The sequence below is a fragment of the Lacerta agilis genome, chromosome 5, assembly GCF_009819535.1.
Source record: "Lacerta agilis isolate rLacAgi1 chromosome 5, rLacAgi1.pri, whole genome shotgun sequence".
In the NCBI taxonomy this organism is placed as follows: Eukaryota; Metazoa; Chordata; class Lepidosauria; order Squamata; family Lacertidae; genus Lacerta; species Lacerta agilis.
The window spans coordinates 1,411,795-1,435,109 of record NC_046316.1 but is presented as its reverse complement, the minus strand read 5'-3'; the positions used below and the strand labels follow the sequence as shown (position 1 = coordinate 1,435,109).

The 23,315-nt window shown below is 43.1% G+C and overlaps 1 protein-coding gene across 3 annotated transcripts in view; it reads right to left on the bottom strand.

Moving 5' to 3' along the window:
- LRP6 (LDL receptor related protein 6) overlaps window positions 1-23,315 on the bottom strand; it is a 98,641-nt gene that overhangs the window by 30,318 nt on the left and 45,008 nt on the right. For all 3 annotated transcript variants that reach the window (XM_033148244.1, XM_033148243.1, XM_033148245.1), the window contains 2 exons: window positions 17,472-17,868; window positions 15,857-16,028 (listed from right to left, as the gene is read on the bottom strand). In XM_033148244.1, coding sequence (XP_033004135.1) covers window positions 15,857-16,028; window positions 17,472-17,868 — 569 coding nt within the window. The remainder of the gene's footprint in view (window positions 1-15,856; window positions 16,029-17,471; window positions 17,869-23,315) is intronic.

The following is a 23,315-nucleotide window of genomic DNA, read 5'->3' as shown; positions in this document are numbered from 1 at the left end:
ACGATTTTGCATATTTGTGGTATGAAGGGAGAAATGTAAGCTGCAAAGGGATTTTTGGGTAGCCTGGCCAATAGAGAGCCACTGAGGGTCGTTAACAAGACAAGAACTTCTTGCCCCAGGTGTGACCAGAGACTGGGGATTTGGAAGGTTGCCAGGGCAACTGCTCTGGTGGAGGGCAAGGGGCTTCTGGGAAGAAGGGAAAAAAGGGGGGATCCATCTTTGGAGTGCGCTGGCTGCAGGCAGCTTATGCTGCTGCCTCTTGGAATGACTATGCTGTAAGATCTGGACCCCCTCCATGCAGACTGAATGTGTAAATGGGTGAATAAAGCATATTTCTTAAAGCATGACAGTCTTCGCTGTGTCTTCTGTTCTCGAAAGGGACACACATCCTGTGTGTGTGCCTGTGGCCACTTGCTTGGCAGAGAAACGGGCAGGCACCAGGCTTTGTAACAGTATCCATCTACAGAAAAAGTATCCACTGAATATGATGCTCTGCCATTCCTTCTTTCTGCTTTAATTCCTCATAAACGTTAAACACACACACACCACCTTTAAAGAAAACACTAACAAAATTATGTCATACCCAGTGACGTATTCATGCCTCTAGCAATGCTTCCCACTCCCCACCCTCCGCACTCTCTAACATGCTTTTTTGCTTTTGGATACGTTGCCCTTTGCAGAAGTTACAAATCATGTTTCAGAATTCACTGAAAATCACCAGAGTGCAGAACTGCACTGCCATATATCCATACCCTCAGGAAATGTGGGTTGCCTCACAACTTGTAAGCATAAGTAATGATTAACTTGAAAGCAGGATGTGTGTACATCTGTACATGAAAGAAAAGTCAATCTGGTAGATCACCTTCCTTGTCTGTTCCTTGCTTAGACTGAAAGCTCTTTGTGTTTTTGCTCCTCTGTAAAACGCTATATATATTGATGGTGATTTGCAGACAAAACCTAGTGGTATGAGACAATCCTTCTGAACATCCTGTGAAAGATTTCCCACTCTCTTCCAAATATCAGGTGCACAACACTAGAGCATTTCCTCTTATGTTATCAACAGAATCCCATGTAGCTCCCACACTTATTTCCTAAAACAACAAGAATTATGTCTGAGAGCTGGATTATAAAACATTTGGTTTGTAAAGAGTCTGAAGCCTGGAACCCTACCAAAGACTCATACACATAAGGAGAAAGTAAATGCTTTTCTATACCATAAATGAGATTTTAAAATAGTTAATTGAAGTTGCTTGAATTAGAATTAGATTTTAATTGGCTAAAATCAGATCTAGCCAATTAACATATTTCCCAAATTTATCTCTCTGGAAGTGAAATTGTGCCACCTAGCCCCAAGTCATGCATAGTCCCAAATTGTATGAGTGTTTTATGATGGCCTATACTTGCATTTCTGTGGGCTGCTCTGGTTCGCCAGAAGCGGCTTAGTCCTGCTGGCCACATGACCCGGAAGCTGTACGCTGGCTCCCTCGGCCAGTAATGCGAGATGAGCGCCACAACCCCAGAGACATCCATGACTGGACCTAATGGTCAGGGGTCCCTTTACCTTTATACTTGTAATAGGATGCTGGTAGTGCTGTGGTCTAAACCACTGAGCCTAGGGCTTGCAGTTCAGAGGGTTGGTGGTCCAAATCCCCACAATGGGGTGAGCTCTCGTTGCTCGGTACCAGGTCCTGCCAACCTAGCAGTTCGAAAGCACATCAAACTGCAAGTAGCTAAATAGGTACCGCTCCGGCGGGAAGGTAAATGGCGTTTCCGCGCGCTGCTCTGGTTTGTCAGAAGCGGCTTAGTCATGCTGGCCACATGTCCCGGAAGCTCTCTGTGGACAAACGCTGGCTCCCTCAGCCAGTAAAGCGAGATGAGCGCCACAACCCCAGAGTCATCCATGACTGGACCCAATTGGTAAGGGGTCCCTTTACCTTTACCTTTATACTTGTAATGCCTAATAAAGGTTTGGTGAAGTAAGTTGTAAGTATGAGTGGTTCTCAGATCTTATAAGGGAAGTCTATTATGCTTTTCAAGCTATTCAGTACTTGCTTCTATTCACATGTGTACTTGCCCTATTTAAATGTGATTCCCATGCATGGATTCCTGGTGGGACAAGAAGATGTGCATAGGGAGGAGATCTGGAAGAATGTTACCACCCAGGCAGGTCGATCCTTCAAGCTGCATTGAGGCCAGCCAACACCACCCATTGTGCCATACAAAAGCACCTGTTTTAACAATGAATGAGATGCAAACACTACCAGGGGAGAAGTCACTTTTTCACACACTTTTGTCTGGCTGGCACCTCATTTAGCTTCAAAAGCTGTCTACTAAGCTGCTTGGTCTTCTTCTGTTTCTTTTTATTGTACCTTTTCCCTTTTGTTGTATGACACTTTGAATCCCTCCCCATTACAGCCGAAAAGAAGTGTATGTATACGCGAAATAAGATACATAGGAAGATGGGTAGACAGACAAGACAGATAGATATCCCTCAATAGATAATTTTAGGTTTACTAAGGGCCACTGAGAACCTTGCAATTAATTGGGTTCCTAGGTTGCGCTGGATTATGGAGAAAGCTAGAGAGTTCCAGAGAAACATCTATTTCTGCTTCATTGACTACGCAAAAGCATTTGACTGTGTCGACCACAGCAAACTATGGCAAGTTCTTAAAGAAATGGAAGTGCCTGATCACCTCATCTGTCTCCTAAGAAATCTCTATGTGGGACAAGAAGCTACAGTTAGAACTGGATATGGAACAACTGATTGGTTCAAAATTGGGAAAGGAGTACAACAAGGCTGTATATTGTCTCCCTGCTTATTTAACTTATATGCAGAATTCATCATGCGAAAGGCTGGACTGGATGAATCCTAAACCGGAATTAAGATTGCCGGAAGAAATATCAACAACCTCAGATATGCTGATGACACAACCTTGATGGCAGAAAGTGAGGAGGAATTAAAGAACCTTTTAATGAGGGTGAAAGAGGAGAGCGCAAAATATGGCCTGAAGCTCAACATAAAAAAAAACTAAGATCAGGGCCACTGGTCCCATCACCTCCTGGCAAATAGAAGGGGAAGAAATGGAGGCAGTGAGAGATTTTACTTTCTTGGGTTCCATGATCACTGCAGATGGTGACAGCAGTCACGAAATTAAAAGACGGCTGCTTCTTGGAAGAAAAGCAATGACAAACCTAGACAGCATCTTAAAAAGCAGAGACATCACCTTGCCGACAAAGGTCCGTATAGTTAAAGCTATGGTTTTCCCAGTAGTGATGTATGGAAGTGAGAGCTGGACCATAAAGAAGACTGATCACTGAAAAATTGATGTTTTTGAATTATTGTGCTGGAGGAGACTCTCGAGAGTCCCATGGACTGCAAGAAGATCAAACTTATCCATTCTCTAAGAAATCAGCCCTGTGCACTCACTGGAATGACAGATTCTGAAGCTGAGGCTCCAATACCTTGGCCACCTCATGAGAAGAGAAGACTCCCTGGAAAAGACCCTGATGTTGGGAAAGATGGAGGGCACAAGGAGAAGGGGACGACAGAGGACGAGATGGTTGGACAGTGTTCTCGAAGCTACCAACATGAGTCTGACCAAACTGTGGGAGGCAGTGGAAGACAGGAGTGCCTGGCGTGCTCTGGTCCATGGTCCAAAGAGTCGGACACGACTAATTGACTAAACAACAAAAAGGTTGCAGCAGTCTGCTGTTATCCTGAATTGGAAGTTCTATCCCATATTTTTAAAAACAGGTCTAGGGTGACAAAATGTCTGTCCATTCACAGAATATTTGGGAACAAAAGAAAATCAGACAATAAATGCACTTCAGCAAATTAATATTACAGGCTCAACTATGAATGTTCAGTAACTTTGTTTGAAATGTGCTAGGCAGAGTTACTTTTTCAATAAAATTGAAAAAGTCTCAATCTGCAAAAAACCCTTCTACATCCAGCTGGTGTCTCCAGTGGTTTCTGCTCATTTTAACCACTATGTGGTTGGATTTCACATTTTGAGGCCACTCCTAAAACCCTTCAAACCACAGCAACAATACAGACTAAGACAGAAAACAGATGTGACTTCACCATACTACATGCCAGACCTTTCTTCCTAGAGTGACTAAGCTCCCCACAAGGGGGGAAATGGCCTGTTTCAGCCATTACAACTAGAATCAGAGAACTGTAGAGTTGGAAGGGCCCCTGAGGGTCATCTAGTCCCAACCCCCTGCAATGTAAGAATCTCCAAGGAAGAAGAGTCCACAACCTTCCAAGGGAGTCTGTGTCACTGCCAAACAGCTCTTACTGTCAGAAAGTTCTTCCTGATGTTTAGTTGGAATCTCCTTTCTTGTAACTTTAAGCCATTGGTTCAGGTCCTATCCATCTGCAGCAGGAAAAGCAGGAAAAGGAACTGACAGCTCCAATTCAGGTTTGTAACGCAAAGTAAGTGCAAAACCTTTGAATTGCTCTAAAATACGTGTGCTAACAGCATACAAGCCATTTCCCATGTAATATTTCTCATTGGAACTTAATCATTCTCTTCTCCCATTATCCATACAATTCAGTTATACTCCTCAAATTCTTTTATTTGCCACCTGTTTTTTCCCAAACAAGTGTAAGTACCTCCACAGCCCTACATGATATGCCCCATCTGTTGTGTCTTGTCCACAACCATTGTTTCTGCAATACTGATTATTATCAGCCACCCAAAGTATAAATACTGCCTTCAATAACTTTACTATTTTTCAATGTTGTCTCCCTGTGCTTGGGATCTCCTTCCTAGGACCCCTTATGTGAATCCTTTGGCTTAATTCCTTTGTCTCCAACTGAAGCAAAGTGTAAATATACCATGATTTGGAGGAGCATACATGAACAGCAATCTCATGTGTTTTCACCTGCTTCCTCTGCTTCTTCCTCTGTTTTCTGCTTAGCAGGAGGATGGAGGGGGTTCATGTGGATTGTCTCAACTGAACTTCAATATTGACAATTTTGATACTTGAATCTAAAAAATTCATTCTTGGTTTGATCCCCACCTTCAACTGTAAAACTTTTAAATATCCAACAAAATCTCAAGGTCTGTTGGTCCCGCCATGAGTGATTATTACTAGTCACAGAGACCACTGATTTCAGTAAACCCAACCAAACCAGAGCAAATGGATTTAGGATTATAACCCATGCAGGGGTGGGGGACTTTAAATAATTTGGAGAAATGCCTACCTAATCACAACCTAATGTACACACTATATACAAACGCATTTGCTCATTTTGATAGTCTGACCAGCTCTAGAATTACAGTAGTCAGCAGGTTTAGAGTATCTGTTTCGTCTGCATTTTTCCCTTAATACTTGCAGAAGCTCTGGCCCCCTACTAAACCAAACTGTGTAACTGTCTGTTCTCAGTTTGGCAATGAGTCAACTGCTCTGGCCTATCAATTTTCATCTCTTTTTTTGGAAAGGGTTGTGGAGAGAGGGGGGTGGAACAGAGAACAGTAGGTACAACGTGTGCTCAATCTTGGTGCATCATAATTCAAGTCTCTGAGCTAACGGGGGGAGGGGGGGTCTAAAAACCAGGACAATTTCCCCAAATACTTGATATGGGGATGGGTGGATTAAAAACAGGAGGCAGAGGCACACTTCACTCTACTCTTAAAGTTTTGTATCTTTCAATTTCTTGATAAGCTCAGGTGAGTACAGTAAAGACTTCCTTCTTACAACAGTGAGGCAGCTCAGCTAATAGTGCCTCTCACCCTCCCCTTAACCCAGTAAGCCAAGAATCAGAAGCGGCATGGTGCAATGGAGATGCTTCCGATTTTCCCTCACAGTAGTCAGCACTGGCAATTCTGGTGTGTCCAAGTTCTATCCTTTGGAATTAAGTCACTGTCCATATTTCGGCAGAGAATGTGGGAACTAATGATGACTATTAAGAGTGTGTTCTGAGCAACACATGGTGTTAGATGCAAAAACATAATGACTTCAGTTTTCAAGGCACACCTTATCCTTATCATAGCACACTACTGTTCCTCACCACACAGTCTAGGATTTACGGAGCTGGGGAAACATAAAATGCCTTGCATTACAAAGAGAAATTTCAATTAAGCTTGGAAAATAGTAAATGGAACATTAATGATATCTTTCCCCTCCTAGTTGTCGGTTTTTTAAAAAAATATTCATTCTTATATGCTTGCTGGCCCTACCCTTGATGTCTTTAGGTTCACATAATCCCACCTAGGGCCCAGAGCAAATGCAGAACCAGCAGGTGCAACCCAAAACATCCTTGTTCAAAAAGGGATTGTATTAACAAAGCTTAATATGTTTTAAAGGAGTCTTCATATGCTTAGATTATCAGAAACTATTTATTTTACTATTTCATAAACTATAGAAATGTGCTCTGGAGTATGACTATATCAGCTCCTAATGCTCACTAGCCTGAACCTATGTTGGTCAACAACGTAGAAAGCTGGCAAGACCTAGACATGGAAAAACCACGGAAATCTGAATATCCAGACTTTGTAACAAGAAGTCTAAGTATCACTATTATTTACTTTAGGCTATATGTTTGTGTATGTTACGAGCCAATGTGCATCTGTTAGTAGAAGCAGTATCCTTATTAATAAAAACAGAAAGTTGATGCAAAAATTATCTTGCTCTACAAATTACTGTTGTGTGAAATCTCAACTGAACCCAGAACAATTATAGAAGTACACTTTGTTGAAGTGGACTGATAAGCTATAGGTGGTAGATTGGCAGCCGATGACTTCCCAAATACTGGCATACGTACAAGAAATGGATAAGAACTTGCATTATTCTGAAAATGAATAATGGTGCACTTGCCAGTAGACTTAACCTTTAAGCAAACCCTTTTTTCTCTGAATACAATGTGTGGACAGACCCTCTTTTAGGGAGGGGATTTATAAGGAAAGGTTTTTGAAGTAGGGTGGTGAAAAGACAATGGTTGTTAGTGTGTTAGTGTATGGTTTTCTGTGTTGATTGGATGAGAGAAGAATAAAGTAATTAACAGAAAACAGAGAATGGTTAGATAACGAATAGAAAAAGCATAAGCATAAGCATATGCAAAAAGCTGGGAAGTTAGTTGCAAGGGTATATAGCCTGCTCTTAATATGCAAAGATGCACAATACACATATAAATGCTACACCAATGCTGGATACTTTGAAGATGGGTAGCATACGTGACCAGCACAAGCAAAGGGGGAAAACCTCACCCCGACTCATATTCAACTTAGAGCAGGGAATGAATAAATATGAAGTCAATTCAACAAAGCATATCATACATTTTTAACGTCATGGCGCAGCAGGGGAAAATATGCTTTAAACCTGTAGCAAGTCAATGAGAAATCTTCCCCACTGGTAAGCACAATAGCAGCCATCCAATTCAATAGACGTTTATCAGTGAAACCTGATCAAGATAAATGAGGAAGCAGTTGAGCCACAGCCTTCCTCTGCCTGCTGCAGGCTGCCAGATAAAATGGGAACAAAAGCTCCCTGCTGAACCTCCCCCCACCAGTCTCCATTAGCCCCCCACTGGTGCTTTACTATCTGGGGGCTATGCAACAGTGCAGCATGAATCAGTAAGCTGAAAGAAAATAATAAAAAACCACATATGCAGCAGTAACCCCCCCCCCACAAAATCTGGATTTACAAGAGACATCCCCCATTTTTCTAGTGATATGGCAAGCTTATTATCTGAGTAATACTGCATGTGCAAAGAAAAAGGTGACTATTTATGTATTTTGAAATAACTTCCTTTCATTCTAGTCTACAACACCCCAACATTTATTTTATATATTACATGCAAAATCATATAAAACTTAACTGCCTCCAGGTTCGTTATGCATTTTCAGAATTAATACAGTGGTACCTTGGTTTACAACCATAATCGGTTCTGGAAGTCCGGTTGTAAACCAAAACAGATTGTAACCCAAGGCGTGCTTTCACCAATGGGGCCTCCCCCCCCCAAAAAAATTGGTTGTAATCTGGAAAAAATGGGTTGCAATCCAAAAAAAGGGACACGCACTTCTGGGTTTGACGTGGTTGTAATCCAAAACAGTTGTAATCCAAAGCAGTTGCAAACCAAGGTACCACTGTAGTGTTGTATATCACATGGTGACATTGTTATGGTGCATACTTTAACCAAATATAGCAACTTGGTTGCTATATTTAACGTTGGTTAAATTATGCATCATAACAAGCTTTTGAGATGATGCTCTGCCTTTGTAAATTGAAATAAATTTTCATTCTCTTTTAATCCTACAACAATTTTTGCACACCAAGAAAACTAAGGCAAAAGGAGCTACTCATCCTACTCCAGTTTCTGCTTCCCCCCATGTGACTCTGATGCCAAGACCCTTTAAATCCACAGAGTGATATAGACGTAATGCAGCATGTGGCTTCAACCAGCCTGCTGTGGTAAAATGGGGATTCAATGGGATATTCCTTTTGCAAGGTAATAGCTGTGTACTATCATCCAGTAGTTCTGCAATGCACCTAGTGATCACCTATTTCTGGACAGTGTCAGTCTATTTATGGACTATGCCAGCAGTGGTGGGCTTTGGGGTCTCAAATTTCAGTGGTGCCCTGTGCCCCCCCTTCCATTCTACATTATAGTTTCGGCACCCCCGAGGCTGTGTGCCCTGTGCAACTGAACCAGTCGTGCTCCCCCAAATCCATACCTGATGCCAGTTTCATGTGCGTTATTTCAGTTCCTACATTGATCTGCATCGTTTTAAAACAATAACATCAATTCACATTGTTTTCAAAGCAATTTATCATAAAATGAGCATTAAAAAAAAAATCCAACCAAGAGCTATAGTACAGAATCTGGAGATGTAATAAAACTGAATTCTGATCCGCATATTAGTCTTGGAAGTTTAAATGAGGTTGGGTGACTTAATAATGCAGGTTGGACAAAATCCTCATTTATCTCTAAATGCACCTAGTTTTTATTCCAGGTTGTGAGAATCATAATAGGAAATTCAGCATTAAGATATTGGTAGTTGTGCATTAATCTTAATTATCTATACTCTGTTATAGAACAAGAAAAATGTTGAACTTTAAGTGGCATAGGCACAAGTAGGCCTACAGATCATGGTGAATCGAATTTACATTTGCTCAGACGTATACCCACCTGATTCTCTAAACTTGCTCCTCAATAGTTTTAAACACAATAACTAACCTACCTTTACATGTGTACTCAGCAGCTTGGCTGCTGTTACCACATCAGCAAAGGATTGTGTAAAGGAGCTGAGCTCATTCATGGTTGCTAAACACAATGATCCTGTTCACATGTCACTTTAAACCATATTTAAACAAACCGTCATTTAAATGTGAATGTGCAGCATTCTTCTGCATGCTCCTAAAAAGAATGATTGGCTTACTTGAAGTGTAGATTAATGAATTGGGGGACGCTGGGAACAGTGGATTGGGTATTTCCTCTCACATGACCTCAGGCAGGAGCAAAGACTTATGGGAGGCAGGTACTTCCTCCTCAGTTTTTCGGACTCGCCAAGCAGCAATGTTTACCAAAGCACCAGAAACAATAATAGCAGCCTGTCTCCCTTCCTGGCTCATAAATCAATAAAAATAGAAGCGGCAGAGTCAATAGTACCCCTCCTAAAGGAAAAAAAAACCCAGTGTGACTGCAGACCACCCTAGGGAGGGTTCCACTGTCCCCAGTGTCCCAATCACAAATCTACACTTCAGGTAAGCCAATTGTTCTGTTTGTTTCATGGGATGCTGGGAACAGTGGATTGGGACATACCACAGCACTTCACAATTACTGGGTGGGTCCACATGGCTGATGCACTGATTACAAAACTTGGTGTAACACTGTACGGCCAAAAGCCGCCTCAGCTGAAGGCATTTGGTCAAAATTATAATGCCTAGTGAAAGTGGAAGGACCAAGTGGAAGGCTGCCCTACAAATCCCTATTAAAGGGGCATTAGCCATAAAGGCAGCAGAAATGGAGGCTGACCTAGTGGAACGAGCAGAAATATGAGATGGGCGGGGCAATTTCATAGTACCATAAGCTAAGGAAATGCACGCCCTAATCCATCTAGCTAGGGTAGCTGAAGTGACCTTTGCTCCTAAGGTGGAAAGAGGAAAAGCGCTGTATATACACTTTTAAGGCTCTGTGGACATCCAAGGGGTGCCAAGCCTTTTCCAACGGATGTTTTGGATCAGCAAAAAAAGACGGGAGAATGAGTTCCTGGCGAATGTGGAATTTTGTAAGAACTTTTGGTAGAAAGGAGGGATCTGTACGCAAGGCCACCTTATCCTTATGGAAGATGCATAAATGCTTTGCTACCGACAAGGCTGACAGTTCTGAAACTCGTCTCGTCAAAGTTATCGCAACCAAAAATAAGACTCCAAAAGAAAGGTTCTTTAAGGAGATTTGGCGTAGTAGTTCAAATGGAGGCCATTGCTGTGCTGACAGAACAGAATGCAAGTTCCATGATGGAAAACGGTGAGTCACTGGAGGATGCTGTAACATACCGTATTTTTCGCTCCATAGGGCGCACCTTGTTTTTAGAGGAGGAAACAAAATAAAAAAATATTTTTTCTGGTTTTCCTCCTCTAAAAGCCCTGTTTTTTTTGAGGATCAGCTAAAAGTTTTGCAGCTTTTTTGCAAAGGGAAAAGCCCTGGGTTTTTTTGAGGATCAGCTAAAAGTTTTGCAGCTTTTTTGCAAAGGGAAAAGCCCTGTTTTTTTGAGGATCAGCTAAACGTTTTGCAGCTTTTTTGCAAAGGGAAAAGCCCTGGTTTTTTGAGGATCGGCTAAAAGATTTGTAGCTTTTTTTGCAAAGGGAAAAGCCCTGTTTTTTTGAGGATCAGCTAAAAGTTTTGCAGCTTTTTTGCAAAGGGGGAAAAGCAAAGCTCCTTTTGCAAAGGGGGAAGAGCAAAGAGGAAAAGCCCCGTTTTTATGGGGTTCAACTCACATTTCTGCAGCTTCTAAAGGAAAGGGAGCCATTTCTACAGTTTCCAGACAGATAATCTAATCAGCCAGTCACATGTTGCTGGGGAAACACAACCTCCCTCTGCAGCACATTCAACAATGGAGGCCTGGGTAAGGGGGCGGGGCTGAAAGGGAGCTGGGACTCTTATCTCTCTCCCGATCTCTTGCTGATCAGCTGCTGAGCGGGATCCTTTCAACACCCCCTTTTCTCTTTGTAAAATAAAAAGCATGATCCTCTTTTGGCCCCTGGGCAATTCAGCTCCAGGGACCACCATTCGCTCCATAAGATGCACAGATATTTCCCCTTACTTTTTAGGAGGAAAAAGTACGTCTTATGGAGCGCAAAATATGGTAGTTCCTTTGAGGAAACAGGAAACGCTTGATTAGCAGATTTTGTGACAGTGAAGAACTGCCAGCAGAACATAAAATCAAAGAAATGGTGGAAAGGTGACGTTTTAATGTATTAGGCCATAGGGCATTTTGCAGACCATGTTGGAGATAGCGGAGAACATCTGGAACCATTACTCTGTGTGGCCATAGATGAGAAGCTTTACACCAGGAGGTAAAGGCTGATCACGTTAATTGATAAATACGTCTTGTGGACGGACATCTGGAAGCTAGAATGGTGGAGATAACATTCTCATCCAGACCACAAGATTTTAGTCTATGGCACTCAAATGCCATGCAGACATTTCCAACCATTGCGGGATTGAATGAGTCCATGGTTCCTGACAAAGCAAACCGGACAATACGGAAGATGAAATGGTGGGGCCACTGAAAAAGCCTGAATCTCTGACAGCCAAGGCCTGCGGGGCCAGAACAGCACAACAAGAACCAACTGAGCTTTTTCCAACCTGATCTTTCAGAGGACTCTTGGAATGGTGGCTTGAGGAGGGAAGGCATAAAAGAGTTCCTTCAGCCATTAGGGCATCCCAGGCATCTGCTTGGTTGTCTTGCAACCTGCTGAAGTAACAGGGCAGCTGACGGTTTAATCTTGTGAGCAAAGAGATCAACCAGTAGTGTTGAATCTTGTGACCTTTTTTGGGTACAATGAGGAAAATTGAACAGAGGCCCTGGAAGCGTTGGTTGACTGGAACTGGTACAATCGCTCCCATTTCCAGGAGATGACTTATGCATTTCCAAACTGCTGCCAAGCAGGGAGGAAGTGGGATAGACGGCCTCCTACTTGGGAAGAAACCCTGTCGTTGGGTTCTCTGCTTGTTGAATTTGAAGTTGGAGGAAGGAGGGCACTGGAAGCCCTGGCAGACTTGCGGCCTCTGTCTGAATAACTATGACTTAATCTAAAATCTCTTTGTCTATTTTGGTTTCTAAAGGAACGAAAGGATTGAGCTTGCGAATAAGGAAAGCAGCATCTGGACATATCCCTTTGAGATACTAGGATTTTGTGTTATTCTTAGACTCAATCAAGACATCTTTGAGAGCAGCTTTCCCAATCAAGTAACCCCCAGTACAGTACACAGTAGAGAGGTTTACTTTGGTCGCGGCATCAGCATGCCAGTTCTTAAGCCAAAGTGTGCAGCGCGGCGCTATTTGAGGCCACAGCTCTAGTTGTAAATTGTGTGTCTTTGCCACTCAGCCTTCCAAACAGAGTTTTGGTTGTGGCACGCACGCTTGCCTGCCTGCTCCCTCCCTAACTTTCCCCTCCTGATTCATGGAAGGCTGTATGAGTGGCAAAGGTGAAGAAGAGGCCAGCGCACCACCAGCCCTTCCTGGAGGTGCCATCCTCCACAGGGGATGTTGATGCTTCCAGGTTAGACGACGGAGGGAGAGAGGGAGAGAGATGCACAAGAGATGCCAGCTGCTGGCAGCGGCTCCCTGGGGTTTGGGGCAAGGAACGGGCTCCCTCTCCCCCCCAGCCCTTCCTGGAGGTGCCATCCTCCACAGGGGATGTTGATGCTTCCAGGTTAGACGACGGAGGGAGAGAGGGAGAGATATGCACAAGAGATGCCAGCTGCTGGCAGCGGCTCCCTGGGGTTTGGGGCAAGGAACGGGCTCCCTCTCCCACCCCCCCAGCCCTTCCTGGAGGTGCCATCCACCACAGGGGATGTTGAGGCTTCCAAGTTAGAAGGGGGGGGAGAGACACACACAAGAGACACAACAGAAACCCCGAGAGAGCGATCCCACGTTCCCAAAGCCGCAACAGTGCCTTGCACAAGTCTGGCGGGCTGGGGCTCTTGGCGATCGTGATTGCAAGAAGGCAGGCAGCTGAGGCAGGCAAGGATTTGTAGCGGATTGAGACTGGGGAACCCGCCCCCCCCATTCACACACAAAACAAAGACCTTTGCATGGAGGGTTGCTCCCCAGCAATGAGTGGAGAAGGGGGACACTGGCATCTTGTTCTGGAAGACGGCACCTCCAGGAAGGGCTGGTGGGAAAAGAAGGAGCCCGTTCCTTGCCCGAAACCCCGGGGAGCTGCTGCCGGTCTGCATTGGCAACAGTGCACTTGGTGGAGCTGCCAGGCCAACTCACAAGGAGGTCCCTAAAGGCAGCGCACCTTGGGGGAGAAGGAGGCCGAAGACGCACTGATAATCTCCACTCCTCGGGGAGAGAGGCGCACGCAAAGCAAAAGGAAACTCAACCCAGATCGGGCTCGCCGCCACGGACTCCCCTCCCTGCACCCTTCCATCTCTATCCGTAGCGGGATCCTAAGGACATGTGATGCCCCTCTCCCCCGCACGTCCCTCTCCAAGTCTCAATGGGAAGCTCTCCAAAGCGCACTTTGGTGTACGGCAGCTGGCGTCTCTTGTACGTGTTTCTCTTTCTTTCTCTCCCTCCTTCTTCCCCGGTGCTGGGTCCCTCTGCCGCCGCTGTCACTGCAGCATCGGAGGCCGTGCCGCTGCAGCAACCACCCCCTACCCCTGTACCGGGTGTCGCCTGCGCAGCCGCCACTCCAGGCCCCAGAGCAACGCAAAGCAGCTCAGCCCCAGAGGTGCCTGCCACGGCATTCCCTCACAGGGCGCAGGATGGTGTGGGCAGGCTGCAGTAAGGGTTTTTATACTGGGTAGTAGATTGCAGCCTGGTCTATTGCTTTCATTTTATGGATCAATGGCCTCGTTAGATAGTAAAATTCATGTCAAATTGCTGTTTTAGGGGTTGCTTTTCATTGTCTGAAACAGATTAATTCATTTTCTATTACTTTCTATAGGAAAGCACACCTTGGTTTAAGTCCACGTTGGTTTAAGACTGGACTTCCGGAATGGATTAAGGTTGTAAACCAAGGTACCACTGTATAGATATTTGCGCAAGACTCTTAGACAGGAGTTAAATTGCTAAAACTAAGGAAGACTGGGACACGGGTGGCGCAGTGGGTTAAACCACAGAGCCTAGGGCTTGCCAATAAGAAGGTTGGCGGTTCGAATCCCTGTGACGGGGTAAGCTCCCATTGCTCGGTCCCTGCTCCTGCCCACCTAGCAATTCGAAAGCACGTCAAAGTGCAAGTAGATAAATAGGTACCACTCCAATGGGAAGGTAAACGGCGTTTCCGTGCGCTGCTCTGGTTTGCCAGAAGCGGCTTAGTCATGCTGGCCACATGGCCTCGAAGCTGTATCCTGGCTCCTCAGCTAATAAAGCGAGATGAGCGCTGCAACCCCAGAGTCGTCCACGACTGGACCTAATGGTCAGGTGTCCCTTTACCTTTAAGGAAGACTAGATAAAATAAAGCAACAATAAAATGAGATCAAAATTGAAAACATCTTTGCTCCTGCCTGAGGTCATGTGAGAGGATATACCCAATCCACTGTTCCCAGCGCCCCATGAAATAAATTTGTAGAAACACCTATTGATGCTACAAGCTAAACCACCATTCAGCTTTTTGTCTGAACTTGACCCTGGTGCAGATGCAACACCGAGCCACACTTTCCCAACAGCAGCAGGATTGGAGCACAGCACTTGTGATTTCAGTAGCATGCACCAGCATTTAAATCATAGTTCATTTTGACTATGGCTTCATGATATGCAGACCAGGTCATTGTCAGAAGTAACCACAGGAATCGAAAACCCTGCATGCTTTTTCAATGGCATGGAAGTAGCTGTGGACATAGCTGTAGATATGCACATATATTAAGGGGGTTTAACATTCAGCCAGGAACACAGGAAGAGCAAGCAGATTGCTTCAAATGCAAAAGTAGAATTTGTAGGAAGCAAACCTACAATAACTAAACAATAGGAATTGCTAGTGAAGTTCTCCTGAGCCAAGCTTGAAACAGAACTATGGGGGTTATAAAAGCATGCCTCAAAAGAAGAGGATATTATGACTGCCAAATTCTCCTTTGGGAACTAATGGAGCCATCTGTTTCTGTGGAGGTGGACGAAAGGCTTCCAAGATGATGATAACCTTTCTGAACCTTCAGAAGAACTCAGGAAATTTCTGTGTTTATCCCAGGGGTGCTTCTCTACTTTCAGAATTTCAGTCAATGTGGGATTTTATACTCATTTTAGTCTACAGCTTTAAGAGCTGTGAGCAGAAACACTAAGGTGTATGAAGCAATAAAGTTCAGAATTGGGAGCCAAGCCAATGAAAAAAAATGCACAACAGCTACAGCAGGTAATGGCTACGTGTTTCTGTGAAATGATAGTAATATCTAGCACTTTCTTTGTCAATACACCCTGTGTTTTACAAATTTGTTCTGACTCACCAGCACTGACCTTTTATTCAACAGAAAATAAAATATAATTTAGATAATCCTTAGAGGGCTCAGAGAAAGGCAACAGAGAATGCTGATATTAAAATTCACCAATAATTAATTATGGTCTTAAACTAGCTGTTTCTAGTTGTACTGCTTAATGAGTTTTAAACACAAATTCATCATAGGCTGTCTCAGGAAGCTAGCAGCAAATCTGGGATTTTAGATTGATATAAAATAGAAATAACAGACCTCAATTTTGTCTGTTTTGGCATCTCCCCAGTATATCTTGTTTTCAACATAATCCAGAGCCAAGCCATTTGGCCAGCCGAGAGAAGTATTCACCAACACAATTCTGTCTGATCCATCTAATGCAGCTCTCTCAATCTTTGGATTCTCTCCCCAGTCAGTCCAGTACATATAGCTGTAAGGAGAAACAGAAATGTTGCAATAAAATCCTATCATAACACACACAAATAGTCATTTGTTTGTGTTTTAGCATGGTTGATAGGAATTTGGGCTGTGGCCCTTGCTTTCTTTAGCTAAAGAGATTCAATGAAACAGATTAGATAATTTAAACTGCTTTGCAATCTGATGTAATTTTTTCATAAATGTATAACCTAAAAGTGTATACACATTGAGCATTGTGTGGCCATCCCTATGAACACACTGAAAGAGATATCAAGAACTAGATGCAGTTCTTTCACTTTTTAAACACGCAAGAGATTGTTGGGGGGGTGGACCTCTCACAAATGGAAAGTAAAGTGTTTTAAATAGAACAATATTAAATGCTTACAGGCTGAGACTTACATCTGCTTATGTTTACGCTTTTTAAGAAAAAAAGGAAATAATAAAACTGCATATAAAGTATATGGGAGATCAAGTGAGTAGCTATTCAAACACTAACTGAAAAGTACCGGTAATTCAGGAATTACACTATATTGTCCTAAAACATGGTCAACATGTCAACTATTGAAAAGGTTCAGGGCAATTTAAAATATTTTCATGTTGTAAGCCACCTTGAGCATGATTTTAACTATGGAAAGGCAACATACAAATAAAATGATGATTAAAAGCTGATCAAAATAATTAAAAAAGAAAAAATGCATCAATGTTAAAATTTTGTTAAACTACTTTAAGAGATTTATTACGATAGAAAACAGGCAACTCCTGATTTAGGTGCGTCCAAATGAGGCGGGCGCAATCACACGCCCCAAAGACACCGTGAAAACGGGTGGGGCTGGCTTAACAAGGATTGCCTGCATATTAAAGCATCCCATATTCCAGAAAAAACACCTAGACCTACAGAAACAGTGTACAAATGACTTGGCGATTGTGTAACTAGATCAATTCTCTGCCTGGACTTTTCTGGTCCTGTCTCTTTACAGACTCAGTCAATCATTTTTAGATTGATTGACTGCTAGAACTATTTAGGAAGCTGACTAAATCAAAAAATCAAAGCTGCCTCTCTCTAGAAAGGGGCCTCTTTGATTGTCCAAATCTCCAGGCTGGCCCCTGCTTAGTTCAGTCATGTCAGCTATTTATCACTATTCACCAGTTCTCCCACGGAAGTAGCTGAGGTGTGTCAGAAGGGCCAATGCTTCTGTTGCTGTTTCCACTGTAGGATAGTCCTCTGCTTGCATCTCAGCTAAGTGACTGAGATGCATAACAGTGTATTGTGTCAGGGGACTGACAGGCTATTTGTAAACACAGTGGAAAGCCTTTCAGAATGGATGTGGCCTTGAGGTCTCCAACTGCTTATCCTTAATCTAAGTAATGCAGAACTGAGACAATCTGTTTCTGAATCAGGGCAAGCTAGAAACCCATGAAATGAATTGGTTTGATATAGCAAATTAGTGCATCTTACCCAACCATGGGATCCAAAACTATAGCTCTAGGTTCTTCCAAGTCTTCTGAGATCAAGATCTTCCTCATGGTTCCATTAAGCCTTGTTACTTCAATGCGGTCCGTGCCGGTATCAGTCCAATAAAGATTACGGGCAATCCAGTCCACAGCAATGCCATCAGGGTGTGCAATTTGTGCTTGGACAATAAACTCACTAGCCGACCCATCAATGAAAGAGCGCCGGATGGCCCTCACCTCATCATCTGTCCAATAGATATACCCTTCTACAGGATCATAGTCAATAGCAATGGCATGTCGAATATCTTCCAGTTGCAAAACAATATCAGTGAAGTCTGGAGTGTCCAATGATATCCGTCTCAAATCAGTTCTCCGGGCTAATAGAAGCAGCTCCATGGCACCTGTGCAGATATATATATATATATATATTTTAAAAACTTAGCACAAATATATCCAAATAAAGTTATAGAAGTTCTTACAGTTGTACCATGTCCTTAATCTAAAATGCTCAATGTGTCAAATTTACACATTTTACAAGCAAATAAGCTAGTAAATTGGATTGTCGCTTTAAACAGACCACCCTGTGAAATTAAGCGTTTTTATTTTCAAAAAGTAAAATATTATCATCTCTTGCAGCTACAACATATGAACAAAAGCAGCACCTGTCTGAAAAATTCAGTTCAGAACCTAAAGGAACACAATTCAGAACCACTTAACCATACTTATTTGGAGGGGAGGAGTAAAAATTACAGCCTGTTGCCCCTTCCCTTTCATAGTTTACACTGAAGTTTACATTACCATCCTTCTAGAACATAGTTACATGGATAGATGTAAATGGTTTCTTCAAATTTCAGCTGCTCACTATTTTGAGTTATCTTCTGTACACATAAAGCATCTGGGACAAAGAAAATCCCAGGAAAATCAACTGAATGTTACATGAGTTAACATGTGCACCCAGTAAATGTAGCATATTGGGGTATTTTCCTGCATCCAGCAAAAATGAAGGATTAATGGGCAAAAAAATCCAGAAAGAAGTTGGGAGGGGAAAAAATTCAAAGAAATTATTGATTTTTGCCACTGGAATGCCATTTTCTTTTACCCACTACAGTGGTGCCCCGCTAGACGAAAAAGTCTACGGGGCTGCCTCGCAAGACCAAAAAAAAAAAAAAAAAAATCGTCGTGAAAACCCTTTCTGCCTTGGTGCTTCGCTAGACGAAAAAATCGCTAGACGAAGACACTCGCAGAACGAATTATTTTCGTCTAGCGAGGCACCACTGTATTAATGTATTGGGGGTTTTAAAATGACTCTCAAAAAAATATTGATCCAGAAAAACAGACCATCCCATTTATGGTTCAATCTGGGGACATTTTAGTACTCCAAAGGTGTGTTGGAATGTAGCCTAAAATAGAAAATGCACTCGAAACAACATTAAGGGTGTTTTCTTTACAAGTCTGGAATAGCGTTAAGCATTCAGAAGCTAAGATGAAAAGAGCACTCTGGTATCATAATGATCAAGACATTCCCTCATACATCTGAACCATTAAAAATGCATTTACCCACAAATATTGTTCAGGTAGCAGGCAAGCATTTTGAATTTCAAGTCCATACAAACAGAAGCAAATGAAGAATTTGTAGGCACAGTAGCGTCAGATCCGCCCCCAAACTTTCCTGATTGGCATTAGCCACAATTAAGCAACCAAGAGTGGGCCACATGATTGCTGTATATTTTGGTGTATAAGACTACTTTTTAATCCAGGAAAATATTCTCAAAAGTCAGGGGTCGTTTTATACGCCGGGTGGAGAATCTGCGGTCGAGTATATCTCAAACTCTATATTTTAACTGGAAAAGTTGGGGGTCGTCTTATACGCCGGAAAATACAGTATGTGTTCTGTCACCTGTGCTCTACAACTCCGCTTCACCTACCCACTGGAGACAGTGCCACCAGCTATCTTTAAGCAGGAGCAGGAGCTGTTATTTTGTCTCTGTTTTACTCTCATGTGCACCTGCACCTGTAGAGGCCTCTCTTGACACTCACAGTGTTTCCTCCCCCCCCCCAATTCTATCATAGCCAATAGATGCCCACAGTAAGTTTTTTCTGGTTTGCAAAACAGGCGAAAAAAGGCTGGCAAGCCCTGTGCTATAACAAAAATATCCTAGCACAATAGTGTGTAGACTACTAACTTTCTTGGACTTATCTGCAATGGTGTTCTAGCCTCAGCATGTCAGCATGCTGAATATACAGCCAAATTCTTATTCTACTGTGGCAGTACAGGAAATACAAAAACCATTGAAAATCTTTGGATTCTCATACACTACTGAAATTCATATTTAATAGCTGGACAATGCAACAAGAGTGAAGAAGTGATGATGCAAAAGAGACAGTGAGGAAGGACTAAGGTGGTGGTTGTTTTTACAATTACAGTGGTACCTCCAGTTGTGAAAGGGATCCATTCCGGAGCTCCGATCACACCCTGAGGAATTTGTAAACATAGGTGCCATTTCTGCGCATGTGTGCAGCACGGTTTAGCACTTCAACACATGTGTGTGCGACGAAACCTGGAAAAATACTTCTGGGTTTGCCGCGTATGTATCCCGAAGGATACGCAACTGGAGGTGAACGCAACTAGAGGTACCACTGTACATTAAAAACATAAGAAAAGACTCCAATGGTCGGCTTGAAGATTCAGCTAATATATTCTGGCTTTGTCAATACAAACTCAGGGGCATTATTTTAGGTTTCAGTAAGGAGGAAGGATAGATTCACAGCCAGGATCAAAGGACTGCTCTTGGATATGTTCCAGGCTAAACCGCAAAAAAGCAACACATTGTAAGAGGATTTGCTGTAGTTTGTATACCTCACAGCAACTAGAAATATTGAAACTGCCAAGGAATAATCATATGGTCTGAAACTCATTTTTTTGCGGGGAGAGAAGAGACAAGTGGCACCTCTGGAAAACAGCTTGAAAGCATGTCCTCCTATGAAAACATAGGATTCTATCAGTTTGGTAACCAGCAGCAGTATATTCCTAGTGTCAGCCAAGAGGAAGGAAGTGTATTCTTGGTTATTTTTATCACCTGAGTACTAAAATGTAATTGCCCCTCAAAAGCAAGGCACAATTAAAATGCAGTGAACATAGACAGTACAGTCTGACAGTTATTCTCAGTATATAATGTGTGAACAGTTCAGTGTACATTAAAATAAGAGAGGAAATGAAGAGGTTAAATCTGTTTCCAAAACATGCCTGAGTCAGTGGCCATTGTCAGATCTTGTGGCAATGAAGTCCATAAGCTTAGTTAAAGTTTGTGTTAATTAGTATTTCCTTTTTTTCTGAATCTACTTCAGTGGATGACAATGGCCAGTTTCAGTTTTATGAGAGACGGAGAAATAATGTCTCTGTATCTAGTTGATCAATACCATTCCTGACTTTGTAAGCCTCTATTATGGTAGAGACTATTTCACACCCAACAGGACTGCTGCATTAACATGGCATGAGAAAAGTCCAGATTGCTTTATGCGGCATATGGTACAATGAAAGTGAGAGCCTATGTAAAATGGAGTTGCCAGCAGCAGCCTTCACATATTCATACACACTGCTTGCTCTTGGCTTCTCTCTCACACTCAGTTTATTTCTGTTGCTCTGCACAAGAATTTTGGCACTTTCGACCTGAGACACTGCAGGAGTATTGTACTACGGTTTTGGCTCAGCTCACTAATGAACTAGGATTTTTGGCTTATATCCATTGCTAAGTGTTATTTTGAAAACATGTGGAAAATGAAATTAAGTGCCCAACTCAGTTATTATCAGACAAAAAGAATTCACACTGCATTTAAGTAATTCTATGCCATCTGCAATTTCAGCTCCTTGATGAATATTTCTTTCGAAGATTTCCAAAATGGCTAGAAACAGGAAACTGGGGGGGGGGGGGAGTGATTGTTTACAACTGCCTCTCCAAGATACAATTAAAACACACATGCATACAATGTGGTTTTTATATGCTGCAAATTGAGAAGGCAAAAAAGTTAATTGTCATGGAAACTACTCTGCTGGGGTCAGCCAGGTTCACTTTTGGGTGTATGGATCATCTGTCAATGCCAAGGCACTATAAATTGTAGAAGTGTTCCCTCACTCCCAATCCTCTTCCTGATGATCCAGCCTAATGCCCCGAAGAATAAAATACTCCCATTACTTAAAGAGCCAGAACACTTGAATTTTTAAAAACTTATGCTTGCCATAAACTTTGCAAAAAATGCTATTAGGTCTTACACAAGGGTTGGGTTCCGGGAGTCCATATACTGTACATAAAAATGGGTAAAGCCAGGAACCCCCGGAACTGCGCCCCCTCCCGGCGGACGGCTGCCTACCCGGCTTCAGAAAGGCAGCACAAGGGCTCTGTCAGTGTCCCAGAGCCTTCTTGCCACCTTTCAGAGCCCAGGAAGCACCTGCCCAGCTTTGGGAAGGAGCCTGGATAGCACTAGAACCCTGCCAGAGCCCTCGCGCCTCATTTACAAAGCCCAGTGCCTCGCTTACCCAGCTTTGGGAAGGCAGTGCAAGGGCTCTGGGATGCTACCTTCAAGCAGCACAGGTGGTGGCTGTCAGGGCCTGGCCAGAGGTGGAATGGTGGAGACCGCCTCCTCAGCCTGACCCTTCTAGAGGAGAAGACATTTTAGATTTATAACAGGGGTTTGAGGGAGGTCACAGCTCAGAGGCAGATGAAGGGGAAAGCTGGGAAATAATGGGAGAGGAAGAGGAGGAAGAAGAAGCACCGGGGGGCAACAGCTGGTGGGCAGTGTCTTTAGAAAGCATTCGAGAGCCATCATCTCCCAGAACCTGGCATGCCTTGAAAGTAGGAGAGCAAAGGGCTCAAAGACTGAGGCCGCTTGTCAGTACCCGTAGAAGAGGTGATGAGGATGACGGATGAGGAAGTGGGAGAGACGGGGGGGGGGGGGCTGGAGATTCACTCAGATCAAAGCCATTATCCAAGAGGCTGGGTTCTAAAGCCTCTCTCTGTAAATACTGAATAAAAAGCAGACGATAAGAACATTCCTTGTTTTTGTACGTTCCTAGGCAACCAGTCATGGGAGCTGCTGGCAGCAGCCCGACAGTGGTGTGGAAATAAGTAAATAGAGAGTGGGTTTCCTCCACTCTTCGTTTATTTGTTTAACCCCCCCCCCCACCATGCAAAGCTGTGATCACATAAGTAAAACCAGTATAAGATTTAAGTTATCTGTATTTCACTGAGAACCCTTCCTCTTCATTTTCATTCCATTTCAAAAAATGGATGTTAGTATAGTTTAGGCACCAACATTGGCCAGTTGGATTTAATTTATGTGGGTTAAAAATATTAAAAAATATTGTAGCACTCGTCTTTCTTCCAGCGGTCTTCAATTTTGCATAATAATAATAATAATAATAATAATTTATTCCCAACCCATCTGGCTGGGGTTTCCCCAGCCACTTTGGGTGGCTTCCAACAGAATATTAAAAATACAATAAAGCATCAGACATTAAAAACTTCCCTAAACAGGGCTGCTTTCAGATGTCTTCTAAAAGTCAGATAGTTGTTTATTTCCTTAACATCTGATGGGAGAGCATTCCACAGGGCAGGCGCCACTACCAAGAAGGCCCTCTGCCTGGTTCCCTGTAGCTTCACTTCTCACAGTGAGGGAACCGCCAGAAGGCCCTCTGAGCTGGACCTCAGTGTCTGGGCTGAATGATGGGGTTGGAGACGCTCCTTCGGGTATACTGGGCCAAGGCCATTTAGGGCTTTAAAGGTCAGCACTAATACTTTGAATTGTGCTTGGAAACGTACTGCATCTTCCCATACTTATTGTTGGATTTAAATAA